General features: G+C 30.8%; 2 protein-coding genes across 4 annotated transcripts; one reads left to right on the plus strand and one right to left on the minus strand.

Moving 5' to 3' along the window:
• Positions 1-113: 113 nt before the first annotated feature.
• Positions 114-11,186, plus strand: Git (ARF GTPase-activating protein GIT1). 3 transcript variants are annotated; one of them, XM_088229365.1, is made up of 11 exons: positions 139-281; positions 874-1,007; positions 3,642-3,754; positions 4,767-4,956; positions 5,568-5,698; positions 5,892-6,081; positions 6,583-6,655; positions 6,733-6,927; positions 9,138-9,271; positions 9,352-10,128; positions 10,533-11,186. In XM_088229365.1, exons 1-11 carry the CDS (start codon positions 224-226, stop codon positions 10,740-10,742), a joined length of 2,205 nt encoding a protein of 734 aa, XP_088085491.1. In that variant the 5' UTR covers positions 139-223; the 3' UTR covers positions 10,743-11,186. The 3 variants fall into 3 exon arrangements, with proteins under 3 accessions (XP_088085493.1, XP_088085491.1, XP_088085492.1); XM_088229366.1 differs by lacking the exon at positions 139-281 and adding an exon at positions 663-683; XM_088229367.1 differs by lacking the exons at positions 9,138-9,271; positions 9,352-10,128; positions 10,533-11,186 and adding an exon at positions 7,292-8,242 and having other exon boundaries at positions 114-281.
• Positions 11,187-18,110: 6,924 nt separating this feature from the next.
• Positions 18,111-21,609, minus strand: LOC148279817 (dynein axonemal light chain 4). The gene is made up of 2 exons (XM_088229360.1): positions 21,306-21,609; positions 18,111-20,629 (listed from the first exon to the last, which is right to left on the minus strand). Exons 1-2 carry the CDS (start codon positions 21,363-21,365, stop codon positions 20,381-20,383), a joined length of 309 nt encoding a protein of 102 aa, XP_088085486.1. The 5' UTR covers positions 21,366-21,609; the 3' UTR covers positions 18,111-20,380.
• Positions 21,610-24,875: the final 3,266 nt, after the last annotated feature.

Below are 24,875 nucleotides of genomic sequence, written 5' to 3' on the forward strand. Positions count from 1 at the left end.
ATGATCTTAAATTCTCATCCCTATAGATTGTTTATGTTTAGTTTCTTGTTTATGTTTCTAAATTTCCATAGATGATATATATATTTTTAAAGGCAATTCCTCCTTTTTAATCTGTGGAAGGTGATTTTCCATAGAATATAATCAACCAGAATTTTAGATAATATGGCGACTTGTGTTTTTATTTATGTTAATTGAAGTTTTTACGTTATTTATGTAATTTAAAATGTCTCGTTCGAAATTAAAGTATTCTATTGATATTTGCGCTGATTGTGGATCTTCTGGTAATTATTTAATCGGGCTTTTGTGGATGTAACTTGAAAATACTGTATCCAATATAAACGGTATTTTTAATGTATCTGTTACAGTAAAATTATTTATTTTATCTTTAAAAATATTTTTCAGCCTATTCAATATTTATGTATTTCTTTAGCACTGTAAAATTTAATATCTCAACTGTCTTATTTCAATACTTATACAAATCGTTTGTTGTCCATTCAGTAGTTATGTCAAAACGTTGACGAACTCGTTGAAAAAATATTTAAACACTATTTACATATATTCGAACGGTTTACCCAGTATTGCATTGTTTTGTGACATTCATAGAAATTCCGTTTTGTTTGGCCTGAAGAATATGTCAAAAATATAGTATTTGTATGGGCGGACCCCGATGTAATAAAAATCACGTAACTGTAATTAGTAATTCTTAATTATGATGATTAATTTGGGTTAGGTTATAATGGGTTTTTAAAAGCATTTTGTCCACCAGTTTAACACTTCGATATCGCGATTACTAAATATAATGTGAAATAATTTTTCGTGCTTATTTTTGCACAATATTGTTCTGTAATTATTACTGAATCCTACAATTTGCAGACCCTTCATGGGCATCTATAAACCGAGGAATCCTTCTGTGCGTGCAATGCTGCAGTGTCCACCGCAGTATGGGAAGACATATTTCCCACGTTAAATCACTTCGGCAGGGAACATGGCCTCCATCACTTCTAAATGTAAGTATTTATATTTTTTAGTTTGGAATCTATAAAAAAATTAGTACTTTAGTTTAATTAGCTATCAATCGATAAATGGTTTCATTGCTCGGCTCTAGCAATATTGTTAAACCGCTGTGAGTCAAACAGAATTACACTGGGTATTTACAATAATAAAGGAAATATAATTGTTTATTTCAATTTATTCCAATAGAGAGGGAAAACATTTTTGAGAAGGGATTATGGTAGTCTAAGCATTTACAGGGCTTACGACCTGTCATTGGCTGGTTTAAGTGGCCACTTTACACACTGCGTAACATTCACCATTCTGCTCATGTTTGAACATCCACATTTCCTCAACTCTTCCATCTGTTGACTTTTGTGAAGTAAAAGAGCTGAAACCTTTATCATGCGGGTGATATTCATCCGGCTGAACCAATTCACCTACTAGGCGACGCCGTTAAAACCCAATAATTATTGAAAACAGCTATAAGTTTAGGATCCGCACTAAGCAAGTAGTGTTGTCACGACAAGGCAAAATGTTATGTTTAGGGCTCTCGGTCGAAATACTGAATTATTTTTATTCACTAAAAAATGCTTATACTGAAGTATGCCGACTGGACACCAAATCACATTACATTCATATAATAAGTGATAATGTGATACCATGGAGCGGGGCAAACGGGCGGTAAGACGGTAGTCTGACAGGGAAATACAGCGGATAGCACGTATTTGTAGGCTATTTGCTTTGCTTTGATATTTTATAACTATAATTAGAAAAAAGTGAGAAAACTCGCCAAAAAACTTATGACAAGTCATCTCATTGCTTTAAAGTAAATTTCTATAAATTTTTTAATAAAAAAAACACCATGAAATAGGCCCAAAAAGTGACTTATTAAACTGGGTCTTTTTGGACCCACTTCGCCATTCGTGTTATTATTTTAACCATCGGGCTTTACGAGTTAAGAAAGATTGTGGTACTGTCATTGGAGGTATGTTAGGCAGGTTCTGTATACATAGCATACCTTCGCAGATAGTTTCTGTAAATACTATTATGTCTTGTTGTATTTTTACTGAATTCAGTAAAATACAGAATTTATCCAAATTTTTTCGGTTACTCCTAATGTTTCAATCAATTAAATTAAATGATTTGCATCCAAGATTTTCATTGTCGTCCATTAAATGTGAGTTAAGATCTTCAATAGTTTTGCAAAAATAAATTCCATCTGTAAGCCGAGGTATTATGATTTAATATTATGTTGGTACAGCGGTGATATTTTCTAAAAACGTTTGAACATGCTCTAAATATTGTTAATTCAACTAACCAGTATAAGAAGGAAGTATTTTCTGGCATTGCCTAGTAGGTGAAATAAATCAACCAGATGAATCTCACCCACATCATAAGTTTATGATCTTTTGCTTTACAAAATTCAACAGATAAAAGAGTTGAAGAAATTTGGATGTTCAAACATAGTTAGGAATGGTGAATATTACACAAGTGATCAGTTAAACCAGCCACTGACTGGTCATAAGCCCTGTAAATGTGTAGACTTCCATATTCCCTTCTCAAAAATGTTTTCTCTCTCTGTTACAATAAATGTCAATCTTAAAAGATGAATAATTATTTTATATACTTCTTTAAGTACTTACTGTGTGGTTTTGTTAGTTTTTTTTATCTATTAGAGTATAACTATATTACCATGCTAATTCCTACTTACAATTAATATCAGTTTTTTATATATATTTTTTTTTAAATAGTGTCACATGTCATACAATCATATTCTCGTTACATTTTGTTGTCCTGTTTAGAAATTATATTATGTTAGGTTTATGTTTTTTTGTAATAAGCACTGTGCACAACAATTAATATAAATAAATATTAAAAATATGTGTATACATAAAATATTTATATTATAATTATACATTTATACAAAGTTGCATTGACTGTCTAATTAGGGTTATTTACTTTGTTCTAAGACAGTCAAAATATAAAAAACAGTAATCAATACATAGAAAAAATAAATAAAGGTCATAGTGAAAAATATAGTAAAAAACATAGTAATAGGCAGTAAACAATATGTATGTATAGCAAAACACATAGTAAGATACTTATGAAAACAAAAAAACAGAGCAAAAAGTAATGAGTAAATTTCAATCAATAAATAAAATCTACATTTCATATAAGAACATGTGTTGGCCATCTAACAGCCAAGAGGAAAGTAGTAAGTAACTTCTTTGCTTGTGGCTCTTACAACATTTCCATGGTTCTGGCATTATATTATATAGCTTTTGTCCTTGTTTTGGCTATGTAGAAGTATTGCCTCTGTGCTAAAGAAGTTCTAACCATCTGTAGGGAAATCAGATCGCTACTGGAACTCCGAGTCTCATAATGATAAGAAACTGATGGGTGTGTATCTCTGATAGTGTCAGTGACCACCACTGCCCTCAGTAAATATTGCTGTCTGATAGCAATAAGTATACGTATAATACTTAATTTTCAAAGTTAGCAGATTTGGTTATCTGTGTTTTATTTATACTATATTCTAAACATTGGTGGTAAAACATACCCAACTTACAATGTATCAAGCGAATAATATTTAAATTCTTGGTATGTTGATTTTTGTTTCATAATGTAATTAAGCTGAAATATTGCAGATGGTCAATTCACTCACCGCCCAAAATGTAAACAGTATTTGGGAACATTCTCTCCTAGATCCCACAGCACCAAAACACCTCCGGAGAAAACCTCAGCCTAAGGATTCGCTGCAGTGAGTTTACCAATTTTGTTTCATTTAAACCGCGATCACATGAATTCTACTCTTAAATATGAACTCAACACAAATGTTCTGCAATTGATTTATTTTATTATATAATTAATGTACTACTAAATCATTTTCTAAAATCACAATTATAATGAAACCACTATTGAATTACTGACATTATGTAAAAGTCTATAGCTTTTATTCACATAATAAAAAATCTCAACTGTTTTTAAGCTAATGCTATCTCAGAACAGGTAGAATACCCAGTGAGAGACAGCTAGCAACCAAACCTACAATTATTTATAAATACAGTTTTCTATAACAATGACTTAAAGGCTCCTTACTGAGTCGTCAAAAATGACCCCGTTATCAGCATACTCTAGGTTGCAGAACTCTTGGGAGGAGGAGATGGATATTCCTCGGTCTGGTGATACTGACTTTATTTATATGAAATCCATAAAGATTATGAATAGGATTGGTTACTAGGCGTAGCCATGTAGATTTTGGTGGTTTTCTGTTCTTTTCCCAAACTTGTTTAATTATTATTTTTTATATTTATAGAACAGAAAACCACCTACCTTTTAAATAATAAAAGCTTAATCCCAATTTCAGTCCAAAAACTCCCAAAAATGAACTGTTTAGCAAACTAGTTGTAAATATTTATGTTTTCTGTCCCCTGTTAAAATAATTATTTGATATTATCTTAAAAATATGTTAAGAATAGTATAAAAACTGTAAATGTTGTAATAAAATTCACCAGTCTTGAAGATGCCTACTTAGGCGAAAGCGCTCGTTGGTCAAAATAATAAAAAGTAAAACTAAACCAAGAAGTTTCATTGATAAGTTTATTTATAATTTTATCATAATCATTAACTATGGAGTTTTATCAAGAAATATCAACATAACACATCAACCCCACAGTATGTTTCTACAAACATACACACGGATTACTGTAGTAGTCTGCACTCCAGTGTTAAACATACAGATGAATATAGTTTTCTGTTGCCATTGCTTTCAGCCCTACTAAAGCTGAATTTATCCAAGCCAAGCACCGTAGACTAGCGTACGTGTTTCGAGCTCGGCGAGATGACACTCCTTGCAGTGCTACAGAACTCAGTAGACAACTTCACTCCAGTGTAAGGAGTGCCAACTTGGATATTTCATTACGCCTCTTAGTTCAGGGAGCAGATCCTAACTATTTCAACCAGGTAAATAAATAAATGGCTAATGTTTGTGATTTAATATACTAGTATATTTAATGCATATGGAGATTATGTGTGTATTTTTACAACAAATAATCAAAACGTCCAAAGTACTGTTCACCTAGCACGGGTGTCAAATTGCTGACAGTCAGGGAAATGAAGATAACCTTAATTTCCCACTTGGAAGAAGAGAGAACAATAAGGACGGCTACTATAAAAGCCGTAAAATCCTTACTATAAGCAGTCAGTAGAATTCGATTCAGACATGAAGTATTTCTGATTCTGTATTTTATTCAACGTGTAATAAATACACATAAAAACATTAATGTCGTTACCTTCTGTCATCTCCAACTGGTTTAGGAGCTCCCTGCATCAACAAGCAAAAATCCTAGAAATCTACTGTATAATATATATTGGCGACCTCCGTGGTGGAGTGGTCAAGACGCTTGACTCACGCACGGAAGGTTCCGGGTTCGATTCCCGGTGAGAACACTAAAATTAAAATGTGATTTTTCTCAAGCTTGGTTGTTCGGTAATGTAATTCACCACTGTAATTGGGCCTCCTGGCCTGTTGTGGTACAAAAAAAAATGAAAAAATAAAAAAAGAAATATTACAGGAGAAAGGAACAAGCTGCTTGCATGTGGCGTGTAGAGCGGGACATTCCAGTCAGGCTGAACTTCTGGTGGCGTGGGGAGCTGACCCCAATACCAGAGATGCTTCCGGAATCAACCCGTCTCAAGCGGCTAGGTAAGAAGGCCAAATTATATTTTATCTTTTGTTCTTCTTACCATGTAAAAGATTTTTATTAATTTTACTTTGAGTTGAATATACTTCAACTTCGCAAAATAGTTTGAATTTTATTCTCTAAAAAAACTAGCTTAATTAAAATTAGTTTTCAATAAAATCATACTTAATGTAACTGTATTTGTATATTTTCTAGACAAGGGGGTCATTTTGAACTAGCTGATAGAATGATTGAACTCGTGTATGAGGTCACAGATCGCCTGGCGTACTATTTATGTCAGAAAAAACCCGACCATGCATCTGGCCAACACTACATTAATATCGACAACACCTTTTCTAATGAAATGACTGATATGGCCAAAGCCGCACGAGGGAAACTACAATTGGTAAGTGTATCCATCGGTAAACATTTGTTTGTAAAATAAAAATGTATTTATTTTAGACCAAATTTAATAAAATTTCTCAAAAGCAGCATCACCGGCATTGTTGGCCCATTACACTAACTGATAACCAAGGTATGGGAATGAAATAATAAGAGAACGGATGCAGTAAACTCCGGTGACAACTGTCATCAAGGGGAGGCGATGCAGTTGGCTTGGCCATGCACTCCGGATGCCTCCTGAAAGCCTTAACCGCGCTTGCCTATTTTGCAAGGCATCAGGTTCTCGACATCCTGGACGTCCACTGCTGACTGTTCGTGTCAGAACTACAGTACGCAAACCTGACTTGGGAGGATGCACAGGAGCTGGCAGCCGGCAGAGATGCTTGGAAGATCTTCCTGGACACCATACGCTCCAATTAGGGAGCGGACATGGAATGATGACAAATTTAACAACTATTGAAAGTTATTTTATTTCTACTAAATTTTATTTTGACTGGTTTTTCAGCTACCAAATCACCTATTTGAAGAATTAGTAATGGACATTTATGATGAAGTTGATCGCAGAGAATGTGAAGCAGGTAAATATTGTAATTTATATTAAACAGTCTTCTTAATGAATACTGTATGTCATTTAACATCAATGTATACATTTTAGTGTGGAATACTAGTGCCGTCGGTTTGGAGAGATTTGGAGTAGCATTTCTACCCGTGAATCCCGCATTAAGTGCTCCCCGAAATCAAGGGAGACAAAAGCTTGCTCGGCTTTCACTGGGTGAAATGAGTTCACTACTCCGGGACGTACTAATGGATGCCACCAGGCGACAACACATTGCAACATTAAAACCTCACAGTAAAAACTCTTTTCTCATGTGTTTTTTTTTGTTGTTATTTATTTATTTTATACTCTTTTTTTTTACTTTATTTAGAAAAACATACATTTGTGTTTAGTATTGAAATTTAAAAATGACCCATTAGATTTCATAAATAAGGTAAAGAATGTAAATATTAATAACAAAAAATTCTAAAATATAAAAAAAATATATCGTTTACGTTTTCAATGGAGATAATTATTATTAAAAATAAACAAAAAAATAATCAAATGTGTATATAAAAATACATTTTCATGTACTGAAAGAAGTATGTACTGTTTAAAATAGACTGAAATATCTAAATATTAGGTAATCCCAAAATTAATGTAGTTTTTTCAATTTTAGGCAACCTTGGCTCAGTATTTCTGAGTCCATTGACCAGTAAACACATGTTTTGTAATTTTTTTATTATCTGTGATCCTTTGCGTTTCTTTTAAACAAAACAATCTCTTCTACCCGATTTACAAACAATGACAGAGACGTGTCCTTTGGAAACACATTTAAGAAGCTGTATGCTATTTTTGTTTCATTAAAAAAAATGCTGCAACAGAAACAACGGAATACATTTGTGATGTGAATTTATGGTGATAAACTAAACAAAAGAAAGTGCCAACGTTAGTTTGAAAACTTTTGAACGGGCAATCTCGAGTTGAAGGACGAGCTTCGAAGTGGAAGGCCTAGTCTGGTAGATGAAGCAGCGTTGATGAATTATCGAAGAAGGTCAGCATATCACGATCGAACACCCATCGCTATCTTGAAAAACTGGGAAAGGTACAAAAAGAGGGTATCTGGGTTCCTCGTGCTCTAACCAATCGCATCAAAGCCCAACGAAGTAAGAAAAGCAACAATCTACCCAGTTCCTTCATGACCTTATCACCGAAGACTAAAAATAGGTCCCTTATCATGATGTTAAAAAAAAAACAATGGTTAAATCGTGATCAAACCCCAATTCCCCCCACCAAAATCAGGACTACATCCTCGGAAAGCATTACTGTGTGTGTGGTGGGATTCGAAAGGTAGGGTCGTTTCGGCTACCATTGCCGGAGCCATCCGAGTAGACAAAGCGTCGGAACAAATCTAACACACACGGTATCACCCAAATAAGAACAAATTGATAACAGTGACTGTGAAAACCTTCGCACCTATTTGACAGATGACAGTTGAATATTGAATGAAAAATAGGACGTGTTCTAATTTGACCACATATTTCATCCAATTTGTGTATTTACGGCACAATAGTTATTGGTATGATCTCTTCTTCAACTGCCTTTAAAATAAAACGCATTCAAACATAAATGTCGTGTACTTTTATTTGTATTTTAATTAATAGATTTGTATCTGAATTAATATCATCAATTCAGTTCGGCAGTTCAAGTGAGAACTACAGGACGTGAACCTAATTTGGGAGCTGACAAAAATGCCCGTAGGCTTCTTACGGACACCATATGATCCAACTATCAGATATCAGATATGGAATGATGATGAATAGTATTATTTGGCACAGCGTTTTTAGATTATGGTTTAAAAAATCAAAAGGAATGCTCCGTTATTAATCCCCTTTTTACAATTTTTGCTAATTATTCTCTCACTAGCATTGATTTATATTCATATCTAGAAAATAATACAATTCAAGAAAACATAAAAAAACATTATGTAGATATCTATATACTTATTTTGTTTTTTCAATAAATAAATCGTTGATTTTATAATAATCTTTCTTAGTTTCCATTCAAATTAAATAAATAAAATTACACAAGCAACAACAAATAATTTAATACGCCTAGAAAATTGAAGTTGACAGATGACAGTTAACAATATTATAGTGGGATGCGTGCGCAGATATTGGCCCAAATATTGTTTGAAAAATAGGACGTGTTTTATGTTTTTGGAATTTGACCACATATATCATCCAATTTGTGTATAGACCAAATTCTGCACAAGATCTTGTACCATTTACTGACCAATATAAAACGGGCTTTACTTTAAAAAACGACATTAATTCCGGGATTACCTGATACAAATATAAGAATAAAAATTTATGTATTTTTAATTTTAAATTAATATATTCAATAAGTTTGCTTTAAATTAAACTAAATTTAAAAAAAATAATACCTGCACAATTCTTAATTTAACCATTTTAAATGTAGTATGTACCTGTTAAAAAATATATTTTCAAACTTATTTTTTTCAGCCCATAATATGTCAGCCACCGATATCAATTTGAGAAAATTTAAACAATTTTCGCATTTGTCTGACGATGAACCACTTTATGATTCTGTAGCTTCAGATGATGACTATGCCTGTTTAGCTCCTGTTGTACCTAAAGTAAGATATTTTATTTTACCAAAAAGTAAAAACTGTTTTCGTGCATGTTATTTTTACTAAATAAAAATACATGTTTTCAGAACCTCAAGGAAATAAATAATTCTCCTAAAAAAGGTGAAATGGTTTCAAAAGCCTATGAAGCATCTATTCCCATAGAGCAATCCTATACAGTTGCTCAGAAACCACAAATTAATAATCGTACTGACAGCATTCACCATATTTCCGATGTACAAAATACTAAAGAGTTTGACGAGTTGAAAGATCAGTTGACTTCTAAAGACAATTTGATATTAGAACTTAAATCTGAATTGAAACAGTGGCAAAAAACTGTTGAAACCCTTAAAATTGAAAATGTGCGCTTGAGAAATATTTTGGATAAGAGCAACGCTGCATCGGGGAATTCTCCGCCCACTCGGGATGTAAGCGTGTTACTCAATAGTCCCAATCATTTCAAAACTGTCATGGAACGAAACAATAGCAAGGAAGGAGACACGCCCGAAATGTTTGATGCTAGAATATTAAATAGAGTTAATCAACGGCCCATCAGTATGTACGAAACTCGAGAAGGTCCCAAACTAAACTGGCAGATTACCAAACACCAGCTGACTACCGTGGAAGACCTGGATCGCGGTTTGGCCAATACTGTTAGTAATGCGAACATGTTACCCGAAGAGGAGGTTCAGCAGTTGTCTATGCCCGCTCCTGAGGAAGTGCACAAGTACGCAGAAGGAGTAACCAAAGCCATTAAGGAAGTGTGGGCAGCCACGCAGGATACTGCTTCATTCAGCCACACACTAATTCTTAAAGCTGATAAAATGAAACAAGCCGTCGATCAGTTATTAAATATTTTTCCTTCGGTAAGTAATCATTTAATGTATTTATAATTTTACTATTAAATTTACTATTTTCCTACTTTGTGGGTCTTTTGTCCCATGATAAGTTAGATAATTAAAAATCCTCATAATATTAATTAAATGGTTATATAAACGTGTAATACACTGTACTGCATAATATAATAATAATTCACGCATAATAATGACGAATAATTAAAAAATAAAGATATTTCATTATATGTATAATTTAATGAAACAATATCTATCTAATTTAATTTCTTAGAAGAAACTTTCTTGGAATAAATTTTCTATTCCAAAACAAGTTGTTAGTTATTTAAAATTCGTGAATTAAACTATTAATCATTTATTTCCCTAATAAATTGTATACAATTATCAGCATGCTTATCTTTCGGTTAAATTACTTTCAGAAATGCCACGATGAAAATGTTTGTTCTGTACTAAGTCAAGTGTCAACGTCGTGTGAGGAACTATGCAGAGTATGCAGTCAGTTTGCGAGTAACAGTGATTGTGTGGAATCAGTAGATAATATGCCTCATATCCGCTCGGCAGCTTACGAGCTAGCTAAGGCGAACAAACTTTTACTTACAAAGTTTCCTCTAGATCAGAACATTTCATAGTTATAAATTAATATTTGCTCATTGTTATTAGCTGCCTGATAAATATATTTATAACTGTAATAAATAATATACTTTTTTTATTGTTAACTGGTTTAGAATATGATAACCTAATAGACTGACATAAGTGAATCTTACTTATCGTAATTCATTTCGATTCATTAAACCTAAAAAAACTAACGCACAATTTATTTTAAAACATTGTTCATTTTTAGTGTAAAACAATTAAAACTTGTATCGCATATTCATTAAACACCAAAATGTTGTTCGTTCATATAATTATTATCAATAAGATAGTTTTTCATGTTGTAATTTATAACATATCCTAATAATTAATATTTAAAACACATTATTTGTATGAGAATCTTTGTTTGAAGAACATATTTTCTATATGCAAATTTTAATTTTAAAATGTAATTATAACAGGACTTATTGTGCTGTCAAAAATTCTTTTTGTTAAAAAAATGTAGTTATTTTTCTTTAACATATTCTTCTGTTATTTCTTTTGAAAATATTTACATTAAGTAGATACAATGAACCAGTTTTCCCTTTATCAAATTTTCCTTACGCACTCACCTTTTATTGAAGAATTCTGTGAGGGATGATGTACTTTCTTATATCCAATACGATATTGATGAATGAAAGATTTTTCTGCGAGAGCTGGCTTATTAATAACTGTATCGTATTATATTGTAGGACAACAATAAAATGTATTCTAGTTTAATTATATCTTAAAAAATACTAATACTCTTTACTGTGGATGCACCATGTATCACCATAAAGAGCTATTTTTCATTACTTAATAGTGTAATAAATTCAAATACATGAAATAATTTATTATAATTTTTAATGTACACAGTAATCAGCATGTTTATTAAAAACTACTGTGTTAAAATTTTTCTGTTGAAACTTGAAGAAACGTAGTGTTTAAGTCTGACTTAAGCTAAGCACATACACATGTAGGTACGCTAACTTATTATCTGAATCATTTAGATAGAACGTATTCATTTTTAAAAACATCTTCAAAATGCATGATCTTATTTCAGATATAGAAATTTTGTTTATTTCTGTTGTATTTTATGACTAAGATCTATTAAGTAAACTGCCCTGCATATAAAATTGTATTAAAATGGTGCCATGTAAGTTTTCTATGAACCACATATCGACCCTTTCTATGCATATGCATAGAATCATGCCCTAATAATTGAGGATATGTTTTTGAACTTAAATATGTAATACCATATTAATTTGTATAATATAAATGTTAGTATGTATAAAAGATATACATATTGTTCATTTAATGTTAGTAAATATTTGTGTAATGAGTGTCCTGATAAAGAGACGAGGGTACGTCTTGAAACCGGTAGACATAAAAAGTCAGTAATTACTAACATTAATTAAAATGTTTGGCCACAAAGTTAATGCTTTGAACATAAATAAGATATATGTATTGTTATTTAAAATGTGTTATTTGCATAAAAGGGTTGATATATAGGTATTGGATTACTGATTTTAAATCACATTGCATACTTTTGTTTAGTTTGTTCGAAGGTAGTCAGTTATGACGCTATTAAATATTATGTCAGCTTTAATAAATGTAAGCTTTTTATAGGAAGATTGAAATAACATTTCGAGACTCCGGGCCAAATCTTACCAATACAATTTTGAAGATTGTATGTTCTCTGAAAACAAGATTATTATATCATGTTGAAAATAATATAAATATGTATATAGGTATATTGATTTCAGAATCACCTTGTTATTGTGTTTTCTTTGATAACAATATGTAAAACTTGATAAAAATAATATTTGTATCTTTTGATACTTGATAATGTGCTAATTTGATGAGTTCATGCTTTTATTGTTATCAAATTGCATAATTATGTACATTTTTAAAGAAATTTATTCAGTACAGCAACATGTGCTAAGTACGTGGCTATAACACCCCAGTAGAGAGGTAAAAAAAGCCTTTTAAACAAAAGAATAAGCAGCAGACGGAATTCAGGCACTGAGAGCCAGAAGAACTTCAAACAAACAAACCATCACGCCGTTCCACTGTGGGGGTAGGCAGAGATGATAGAAAGCCTTATCACTCTGTCTTTGCAATACAAACCCCGCTTCCTCTACATTCACACATTTTCTCATGCTGTGGCGGATTTTGCAAGTAACTTAAAATTTGGCCATCATTTCACCATTTCAGCTATACGGGTTGTTCCAAAATTATTTGTGCCATCAAAATAACAAGAAAAATTTAGCAGGTATCGATATATTTCATTAGCAAAATAAAGGTTTATAATATTAGATATAGGAATATAGGTAAAGTATACAATATTTACTATAATAATCTAAAAGCAAGGGTAATTAATATACATACATTTCTAGGTTAAATTAAAAATATTATGTAGCGACACATACAAAAACAAGTTTTACATTAGTATACAACTTTATACAAAATTTTCAGTTTCCACTAACAGGACGGATTATATATCTTCATGTTGTGCGAAGATTTTGATAGTTTGTTCTACGTTCTTATATAATTGTAAAGATGGTTGATTACACCAATCTTCGCCATAGTGCTTTGTCAGCAATGTAATTACGTCTTTAATTTTTACTGGTGCAATTTTATTTCCCCTTCTTAATATTTAAGGCTCTAATTCAATACAAGTTTTTCCTTTTTTATTGACATACTTTGGCTGACAGGAGTCATGCTCGTCCTTGCACATTCACATTTTGTCCTCCACGTTTCAGTAAAAATCTCTTGGTTTGGTTGAATTTGAAATGCCAAGATCCTGGTGGCTTAAATGCTCTGGATGTTTCATCTTTCCAATTGTAAACATTAATGTCTTCTGTAAGATGATAAACCTTTCCATGTTTTCTAAATATATCAACATATATTTGAGGATCACGAATAATTGCCATTTTTTGTTTCTTTTCAATTAGGGCAAACACTACCAGGTGGTAAAGAGTGTCCCACCTTAGGAAAAATAATGTCTAAATTTGTGATTTGAGGTGGCGCATAAGATTTGAGCCATTTACTGCACATACCAATAAGTGTACTGTTTTTGTTGTGTACTATTTCAATTGTTGATAATAAATTAAATACAGCGTTTAATATTTGATTTGATGCTTATGGGTTATCGGTTGCACTCCAATAATATGTGTAAACGTTGTCCAGACAGGTTTAAGAGGTTCTAACAACAGCAGTAAAATTATACAAGTTAATTTGCCAGCTAAAGTAGGCAGTTTGGTCTGGAAGTTTTGTCTAGGGATTGTTTTTTTGGCAATCAAACGATATGTTAACAACTTTGTCCTCATTATTTCTTAGCGTAAAAAGCTTTAGTTTTTAGTGAGTGGATTATTTTTTGAGTGGTCAATTCTTGCTTAACTGTCACACCAGTCTCACTTTTAATTCAAAACCAACATTATATTTTCCATTAAAAATATTCCTTAAAAATGATTGTTTAGCTTGCAAATCATGGTTTCCTTCGTTAAATATAGTCCACAATTTTCGGATGTTTAACTCTGGCGGTAAATATAATTTAACCAATGACTTTGTACGTCAATAATGCGGTTCAACTGCTTGCAAAGACTCAATAAATGTGTCAACGCTACGATGTCTGGATAAAAATATTCCTTTTTCTGTCTCCCCTTTTTTCTTTCACCATGCTCCCTGTTGCCTGAGCATTGTAACTCGCCAGTTACCCTATCTTTACCAACAATTAATATTTGCAAAAGGGCAGTCTTGCATATTATTACTCGCTTGCGCAGATTAATAATAACAACGTAATAATCAACACTCGTGTTTTAAGGGCCTTTGGTTCCAGATGTTATCCTTTCTCTTTTAAACCGTTTGGTACAGCAATGTTGTAATATGTAATTATCCTGATCAATTTTATTGGCAGATGTATAAAAATTGCGATGCATTCTTGATACCTATTGGATAGTAAGAGTTAAACATTTAATTGTTATTTCCGTGTTTACTATCGTATCAATTGTTCAATGTTTTGCTTCAGTCAATGGGCTTATTTAGTTTAGTTTTTTTTTTAACCCTTAATAAAGTTTTTATTAAGAAAACACCAGGTTGGTTCACACTGAGGAACATGCTATATTGAAATAACAAGCTATTTTTTACTGACTGATTCTGACGTTCCACTTTTCCAGTTGTTTTTATTAATAACTTGTTTTCTAGCTTCCTCGGGAGGAACTTAGTGCACATTTTTTGCCTAGTGGCCCATTAGTGATGGGACATTATTTTTATTAAAATCCGCAAATAACAAGAGCACAAAACACTACCACGAGACACAAACTGACAATGACGCCATCTTAATTTTTGATCATCTATACCCGCTCTCTGATTGGCCGATATGGGTGCGACGGCAAGTTCCGTGTGTATTTTTTACGTGAAATCTAGCGGGGTTTGCAAGTATATTAGTATTTTAAACAATAAAACCTACAATCGGCATTCCGATCGAGTAAATACTTAATTTTCTTAAAAAACTAGATCTGGCGGATTTCCAAGGTAGGCGGACACATATGTTTGGCAGTTTTGTTTCTCTGGCATATTTTTTTGTGAACTTTTTTTTTATTTAGCCATACATGTTTTTTGTTTATTATTTTCCATCTTTTATATTGGCGCTTGAGTTAGTGTGGCTTAAAACAAAGATTTTTTTTCATCTAACTGCATACTCTGATCAAATTAATGTCACTTAAGCTCCTATGGCTCTCAGCGCCTCAATTGATCTTTTGAGTTGTGATTATTTTGGATTGCACAATGTGGTGTAATTTTTTACTAATGCTTTATTTGATTTAATATTTAAATTTACAATAGTGTATTGTGTCACAAGTTAAAGAAAATGGTAAAAGATGGATGAAGAAAAATCAATCTGTGCTAAATTTTATAAGCATCACAAGGTATCAGGTCTTCATATGAAAATTTACCATGTATTCATCTGTATGAAATGTAGTTAGCGACGTGTGGGCAACAAAGGTAAGTCAAAATTTCATTAAAATATTTATATTTAAAACTTTTTTTTTTTAACACAGGTTAAAAAAATAACAATTGGAAGATAAACTTTACAGACATCGCAATATAATACAGAGCAAAATATTTTGTACTGTATTTTTGTTCCTCCCTTTTTTTTAAACGAGTACATAACCAAATTGTTTTTATTTTATTGTACAGTGTAAAATAAAATTAGGCACCAAATATTTTGTACTCATCACATTGTGCTGTATATTTTTGTTTTTTAGTAACTATGTTTGTGAATTAAAACTTTGAGGAAACTCCTTAGAAAAAATCGAATGCAACCTATTCCGGTTTTACGTAGCCATTCTAAATCACATTGCGTTGTATAAATATATCAACCTCATTATGAATTAAATCTATTTGTGTTTTCGTCAATAAATATTTTTCTTTTTTGAATGGAATCAAAGCTCGAAAAGTTACTCTTGCATCAGTTTTATATTCAATTGAGATTTAAAACAGGTACCTCTTATCAATGCCTAATAATCGTATAACTAGGTACTGAGATAAATAGTATATTTATGTAGTTACAAAAACAAATATCAAGGGTATTTAAAATAGTATTTAGTTATTTTTTAATTTCTTGTTATCTATAAAGATATAAGATACTAAACAAGATTCGGACAAGTCTAGGAATGATAAATATTGAAAAATATTTTTAAAAGTATCCCTAATGGAAAACACCAATTTCAAATTTTATCATTCTAAAAGAAAATGGATTGTGTTCAAACTTCAAATTTTTTCATTCACATATTTATTTCTTATGAGAGTCAGTATTACCTTTATACATAATAATTATGTAATAGGAATTTTAATACATTATAATATCGGAAATAAAATGATTGTGTATTATATAAAATGTCCCATTCAAATCATCTATTGTGAATGTAACTTCTTGTTGTGTCTACAATGCATGAATATCATCAAATGACTATAGTATTTTGCAATTACAATAATGGTATTTATAATAATTAAATGTTCTAAATCAAATTTGGTACTCTAAAAATCAGATCCCCTCAAATTCTTTGAAAAGTATCACAATCAACTAATAAAATCCCATCGACTATTGAACTGTGTTTCAACTTTTACATAAGGTTATACATGCAGATGTACATATTTATTAATATATTTTGAATAATGTCTCAAAGATGCTAAATGCTTAATTGTTACATACTGCTTGAACACAATACTGAAGTGCCAAAAAATGTTTTCTTTAGATTTTTAGAGCATTTATACTGTTATGTTAGCTTAGTACTATATCCTTTAAGAGTAATTTTTTATTTACAATAAACATTTACAATTTATAAGTTTTGTGTTTTATTATTTTTGTTTTTTACTGCAAACAATATATTTCTAAAATGTTTTTTAGAATCTGATTTTATTATTATTGGGCTCGCTGTGTATAAGAAACATAATTCACTGCAAATAATATTATAATACTTTTGAAATTTTTAATTAAGAATACAATTATTATTTTATTCAGTGAAGTATTTTCCCAAGATTGCCATTTTAAACTAATTATTACTAGCAGTCAGCTTGTAGGTAAATATGTGATAACCCATTGAAGCAAACAAAAAATTATAATTTCAAAGAAGTTATCAAATTCAACTGAACTTTTACATTACCATTTTAAATTCACACATTAAATTACTGACTGTTGGAATCTATTTTTTTTTCCTTTTGTGCTTCTCTTGCCTAGTAATAATATTTTAGCATTTTTTTTTACTATTTCAGAATTTTAAAGCTTCGTTTAGATTGAAAAATAATAAATTATTACCCTATTCCCTGAATATATCGCGACCTATATATTTGGAGCAGGAATGAAAGGAAAAATTCACTAATCTTAAACCCGAATATTAGATGACTGTTTTTAAGAAAAATATTTTGAGTAAAAAGTATTGCGTTATATACGGTATATTGAAAAATACCTACACTTAACCGTGTTGATCTAAGGAAGGTCTAACTAAGCATTCAGACAATTGATTAATTGTTTATCATAAGGGCAGCACACAATGATGTCATAGAAAGGCGGCCTCCTTGAAGAAGTGATTTAGATGCTTGACTTACCCATGGATGATTCCGGGTTCAATTCCCTGTGAGAACACACAAACTTTATGTGATTTTTCTCAAGGTGTTGTGTACTGTATTTTACCACTGGAATTGGGCCTCCTAGCCTGTTGTGAAGATAAAAAATAGTGAATGTCGCTCGAATTATACTTTAAGATTTATAAAATATTTACAGTGTAAAATTAAAATTATTAGGGTAGGGGGTGTAAGTAGATATTTGATGATACTATTTGGTTTCAATTCAAACACGTTTTAGTAAGGTTAATTAGTAAAAACTTTTTTTTTATTTTATCATTTTTTTTATTAATACTGGTCTCGTACTTTTCGTTAGACAATTTTTTTGGTATGAACAAAAACATCTTCCGATAAATATTATATAAAATTGACAAATCTGTGCCTTACTCCATAACAATAAACTATAAAATTACAGTATTTTCAGTAGGAAGGTTGTGCCTATTTATTTTTTGACAATTTGTCAAATCGTGATTCTATTTTTGCAAATAACTAATGTTAGTTCACATAAGTAGATAGTGGCGAATGGTACTAATAATTTCAAAGCTTCACTTACTAGCTTTCCTCTTTATCTAGAAGACTACAATCTTATGCGAATTAAACTGCATTTTAGCATACTGTCGGCAGCAACATACATAAGATCTGTATATCTTGCTGCTACCTCACACTTGATTAATAATAATATGGTTTATTTTTATTGAGAAAGAAACTTAAGTACATCATCGTTGAAATTGCTGATGTACGAGTAGTATAGTAAATATAAGGGGCGCGCCATATTTTATTTTATTCCTAAAGGTGTCGCATATTCAAAAAGGTTGAAAAACACTAATTTAATGGAAGTCAATTTACATAATATTTATGAGTGAATGGAATTAACTACTGTATTTTTTATAAAAATGATTCGCTTTACAGTCATCAATATGTAATAATATATTAAAATATGTTTATTATTCAATGTTTATTTTAAAGATATATTTTCATAATGGCCTTAATTCCAAAATTTAAAAAAAGGTTACAAGGCACATTAAAAAGCTCATGAATAATTTCTTTACAGTGTTATAAATATTGAGTATTAGTCATAAAAACATATGTAATTACAAACCAAAAAAACATTTGTTTAATTTTTTAGGCTAACCAACAGTATACTACTGATATATAAGTTTTTATTGGCTGACATGAAAGGAAACCTGATTTATAGCTTAATAAAGATTACCATTATTTTACTTAAATAAAGAATTTTTTTCAATTCCTTAAATTAGTAGCATATTTTTCTAAAGTAATTTTAAATTTAGCTCCTTAAGTCTAGTGGCAGGTACACGGTGCATTTGTAAATAAATCTAAAATGCTAATGAAGGTATACGGATGAATTATAACAAATCATCATGTTCATAATATTGCCCTTTAAAAAAAATTACAGTCTAAATTCTTTGTTTTCTCTTATTTCGATAATAAATATATAATACACCATATTGAACTAACGTACATACTTATTTTCTAGTGTAAATTATTAAATCAATAAATATTAAACTATTATTAGAGTTTCAGATCACATAGAATAAAAATGTACTTGCATAAAATTAATTTCGGTACATCGCATTGATTTTATTATCCCCCATTTTGACAAAATAGGTTGAATATAATTTGATATCTCAATTAAGATCTTATTAAATGTTATTAAAAATGTGTGTATAACCACTTACCAACTTTTCTATGTCTACCGGTTTAGAGACATACCCGTCTCTTCGTAGGGACACGAATTAAAAAGTCAGTAAGTAGTTATATACAAATAATTAATAACATTTAGTAAAATTTTTGACCGCAAAGTTAATGCTTTAAATATGAATAAGATCTTATATTTTTGCAAACATTGTTTGAATGTGGAAAAAAATATAAATAAAATATTTTGTTCATAATAATAGGTAATAGGTACCCAATGATATTTAAGGTATTTCACAGGGCCTTAAATAATAGTACCCATATGTATCCTTGATTTAGATATTTACAAATTCTGTTGAGATCTGAGATACTTTGTTTTTGTAATGATGTACGAAAGCTTGAATTATTATTTAAAATATTCCAAATCATTACGATAAATAAACCTATCCTTATTTAAATATTTCCTTTTATGTTTCACAGAAACAGACACCATTATTTGTCCAAGACCCGTATCTGGTTTAGGAAAATATCGATGTGCCCTGCGTAAAGTACTCTAACTGCATTGTTGACGATCTTTCATTTTTATGTTAATCATAACAAAAAAAATTCATACATATATATGTATAAAGATGTAAAATTTAAAGACGTATGCAATTCAGATATAAAGGTTAATTTATAAAATATGTGATTTAAAACCTTTTTAGCTCTCTCCTAAGTATATAGTATATTTGCAGATAGAGCTCTTTACGTAGCGCATGTCGATATATTCCATTTAAATGATTGGTGTTAACCTCCGATTAATTATTACAAAGTATGTAAATTAAAAAAAGTAGGTAACATTTAAGTATTTTTTTTCCATTCTAATATGCTAAGTAATTGCTTATTATGAACATTTCCAAATACAAATAGCTTGATTTCCACCAAAATACATGTACAGTATATTTTTAACTTCATATGAAACTTCAAATCCGTAGCCCTCCCCCACAACAACATGAAAACTTGGTCCAAACTTTTTGTCCATTGTCTCTTTAATCATGCGAGCAGCATGTTCATTGTTGCTGGCAAATTTTTCACAAGCTGTCACACTTAGTTCAGTTGCCTCAAGTCTCATTTCTTCAGTCATATCAGAATGCTGGAAATTGAAATATTAGTTACTTATGTATCATTGTATTTTCAGAATTAAATGGTATACACTTAAAATCTAATAGGAACCCATCAAGATACATTATCATATGTATTATACATGTGAATAATATATTATATTTGACTGTTCGTGATATAAAAAACTAATCGCAATATTAATACGATTTGTTTAGTTACCAAACTTTTTTAAAAATACTTAAATACGCAAACAACTACCTATATGTATAAGCTGTAAAAATGAAATAACGTCAATAACAATAGTGTATTACGAAATTTTGCGCCTGGATAGTTTTAATCTGCAATCGCTGAACATCTTACGTATATTCACCGGGAAAAACAAGCGGTAACTTAAAAGGAAATTTTCAACTTAAAAAATTATGGAAATAAAACATATAACTGGGAATTCAATATGTAAAAATTGTAAAATCAGTTTGTAAAAATATTATTTTGAAAATAGTTCTAATTATTCTCGAATTTTTGCTTTAGGTTAGTATTACCTAAAGCAAAAAGGATAACCTTTTATTGTCCACTCACTTTTAATAGGTACATATATAACAATACAGTACTACACCAAAATAATCTTGCGTCATTGGTCTTCTGCCTATTCATTAGAAATGGTTTGTTAATAAAAAAATATGTTTTAAATTATTATTTTTAAAACTCACTCTAACTAAAGGGTATGTGTGCACAATTTTTTCCTTATGAATAGGTTCTCCGTCAGCCATTATAATATGACGAGTAATTCATGAATACCACTGTATTTATTTTTGTGTATCCTGCTTGATTTTTTAAAGAAAACGTCCGGTTTGAATGGAAACAGGCACTCTACTGTGTGTTGGTGGGCATCACCATAGTAATGCTATGGTGTAGGTGTGCACTGCAGAATGTGTAGAATGTAGAAGCCATTCGTAGGCAGTATGCACGCTCACAATAATAAATAAATATATTATTAGTACATACTGTACACAGTGCGACTGTCGGCTGTGCAACTAAAGTGTGTGACTGTGGTGTGCTTGTAATGGAATAATTCGCATTAGCATTGTGAATTCGTAATAAAATGTGATTAGCATCAACAAAATATTTGAAGTCAATAATTTTAATTAAATGCAAAAGGAAAAACTAAAAAAATATTGCAATGAGGAAGTTAAGCCCCACAGAAAAATTGGATTAAAAAAAGATCTTCTTAAGCTAGGGTTTCCTAGGACAGCGGTGACCGTATCTTAACGGCCGTAGTGAACGGTGATGCGGTGGACAGCCGTCGTAACGGTGACTAGAGAGTGGTTTCCTAGGAAAACGGTGTTGATAACATTTAACAACACCGTTTTCCCAAGAAACCACTCTCTAGTCACCGTAACGACGGCTGTCCACTGCATCACCGTTCACTACGGCCGTTAAGATACGTTCACCGCTGTCCTAGGAAACCCTAGCTTTACACGCGGTAAAACTTGGGAGCATTATAATTTCTTGAAAATGTATGAAAAAATAATCAAAATGATTTTAATAAAAAAGAACTACTTTGAACGACGTCGCTAGTTCTTCCGAATCAACCAATGATAAGAGAGTCGATAGATTTCCGGTTTACGGTAAGTCAACTAACCAATCAGCAGGACTCAAGAAGAAGTGAAAGTGAAGAAGGGGAAGAGAACTTAAAATGTCACTCGTGGAGTAATTCCAAAAATAAAATTAATTGAAAAATCATAGCGCTGATAATAAAATACATGATTTTTTAAAATATAATAATTGGCTTTTTTAAACTGTCTGTTAACAAATAAAAAGATGAAAAAAACTCAAAACATTTTAATTGCAGTTAGCGGATTAGTTTTTAGCAGAGTTGGAACCGAGCATTGATTTAGCGATAGCACGTCAGTTAGTTGGCATTCACAAATTTTTAGAGATAAATATTCTTTATAATGAACAAATAAAGAAATAATTAAATACTAAATAAATCTTACTAACCTTTATGCGGGGAAATCGGGAGAAAAAATGATTAGAAGAAATAAAAAAGAGAACTTAACTGACCAACAACTTTTTTAAGAGAAGAAAATAAAAATTGAACGTAACTAAAAACCCCAGTAAAAACTGCAATTTTTTTATCATCCCGAAATATTATTAGAATTAGTGCTAGAAATAGCGTTTAACGTGCTTTGCTATTTTTATTCGCACGCTAGCGACATGAAAAAAATAGCATTCCATCACTTACTGTGTGCAACCTACTGTTTTGGTTTACTCATCGCTGTTACCACGAGGGGCCAGGTTATTCACGGCACCGTGGAACGAATTTGATTGATTTTTTGTCTATTGTTCACAGACACATACATCGGGCTACGACAGAGTATTCTTGGCCTTCACAAAATAAATGAGGGGAGCGTGTTTTGTGAATAGATTCTCGAAACAAAATAAACTAATTTAGTCATAATAAAAAAAATCTAATTAGAGTTCGCAATCCCATCCAAGCGGAAATCATTAACGATATTTCATAATATTGTAGGCAATGGGCAGACCGTCTCGGGTAATTCTCTCAATCATTATCACAATTTATACAATATTTTCAACAAGTTGATGGCTTTTTTTTTTCAGTTTGATCAGTGTGCACTTTTTATACAGTCAATACCTATAAGTATAGGTACATACATCATATAAAAATAAGAAATATATATCTACGTACATACCAACTAACGCGGGGCGTGTTTTTTTTCACTTAAAATGCAAAAATGATTTTTTTAAGTATTCGAAAATGTGTTTTTAATTTTTATTTGTAGCTGTATGGAATGAATTGGAACTAACTCAATACCTATCTTACACAAGGGCCTTTTTTTTAAAAGGAATTACCCGCTAAGCCTCTATTTCGAGGCTTGTCAGCAGGTGGTAATGAGGGGATATGGAAGGAGGTAATGAAAAATACACCACAACACCCAGACCAATTGAGAAAAAAATATTTCTTTGATTTTTTTCTTGTAACTGGCGGGAATCGAACCCGCGACGCCAGTTTCACAGTTGGCCGTCTAACCAACTGCGCAACGGCACCTGTCAAAAAGTTACAAAAAGATGGCCGAAGATTTATTTGATGTTTATACTACATAGGTTAGAGATTAATATACATGTATTTATTTGTCAACTCAAAATGTTCATATAATTCATTAAGTATTTGTATGCCATCATTGATACTCTTTACTATATTTAGTATTTTGAATTTTCCAAATGTTACTAATTTTCGAATCTAATGTTCGGGTTGACCATACTGATTGATAAATATAAACAATCATATAATCTAAATCTCTCACTGTTTCCCGAGCCTTATTATACTAACAAAAAAGCATTTCGAATTAAATTTACCGTTTTTTAACTTATCTTTCCTTACACTTATTTTTTAATATTACTTTTATGGTAATTGATTCATGAAGGATTATTTCTGTATAAATATATTTTAACACTCGTTAAATTAAATGCATTTAAAATAAGTACCTACCTCTATTTTGTTTCCAAATTTGTATTATCTCATATTTGCAATTGCTTTTTTTTAACCGGCTATGATTAAAGTTGTGGGATTCAAACTTTCGAAACTCTGATCTAAAGTCGGCAACTAGTATACTTATGTCATATTTTAAAATAAGATACAACCGTAGAAACTCCTAATGTACAAAAATGTAGATTTCGTAAATAAATCGTTTAGTTTAAAAAGTTTTTCTCAACCAACAAATAGAGGTCATAACGACTTTGCCATTCACTAACCAATGACACAAAAACAGTATTTTTTTATATTTTTTTTATTTAAATCTTAAAATAGGGCACACATATCATACATATTGTTATGTGTGTTCTAATAATAACATTGCAAATATATTTAATTTATAAATTGTTTATCACATATGTCTTGACCATTATTTTAAATTTTTATATGTTTTTTTCTTCATAAATATTTTTTTCCATTTCGTAATACTTTTTAATTGCTTTAAATAAAATTGAATTTTGTGACTTTGCCTTTTTCCTTAATGGAAGTCTAATTTTGTTCTTTTCTCTAGTATTGTGATCGTGTTCATGCTGGTTCCGATCAATTTTTTCCAAAATTCTGTTTTTTTATTAGAGTTTATAATTTTATGAACAAATATCATTGTATTGTAAAATATTCTTTGTTTATATGTTAATAATTTCATTTCATTTACCATCGACTTTACCCTCGTATATCTGTTTTTTTTCAAAATGATTCTAAAGGCTTTATTTTGTAATACAGTTAGTTT

The sequence above is a fragment of the Micrasema longulum genome, unplaced genomic scaffold, assembly GCF_059751315.1.
Source record: "Micrasema longulum isolate JH-2025_06_02 unplaced genomic scaffold, ASM5975131v1 h1tg000663l, whole genome shotgun sequence".
Lineage (NCBI taxonomy): Eukaryota > Metazoa > Arthropoda > Insecta > Trichoptera > Brachycentridae > Micrasema > Micrasema longulum.

Bases quoted from the DNA above. Each gene is read 5' to 3' on its own strand.
- Git (XM_088229365.1), top strand. From the start codon at position 224: ATGTCTCGTTCGAAATTAAAGTATTCTATTGATATTTGCGCTGATTGT. The intron at 1,008-3,641 runs GTAAGTATTTAT...GAAATATTGCAG, and splicing joins GGCCTCCATCACTTCTAAAT to ATGGTCAATTCACTCACCGC. The intron at 3,755-4,766 runs GTGAGTTTACCA...CATTGCTTTCAG, and splicing joins CAGCCTAAGGATTCGCTGCA to CCCTACTAAAGCTGAATTTA.
- LOC148279817 (XM_088229360.1), bottom strand. From the start codon at position 21,365: ATGGCTGACGGAGAACCTATTCATAAGGAAAAAATTGTGCACACATAC. The intron at 20,630-21,305 runs GTGAGTTTTAAA...TTCAATTTCCAG, and splicing joins ACACATACCCTTTAGTTAGA to CATTCTGATATGACTGAAGA.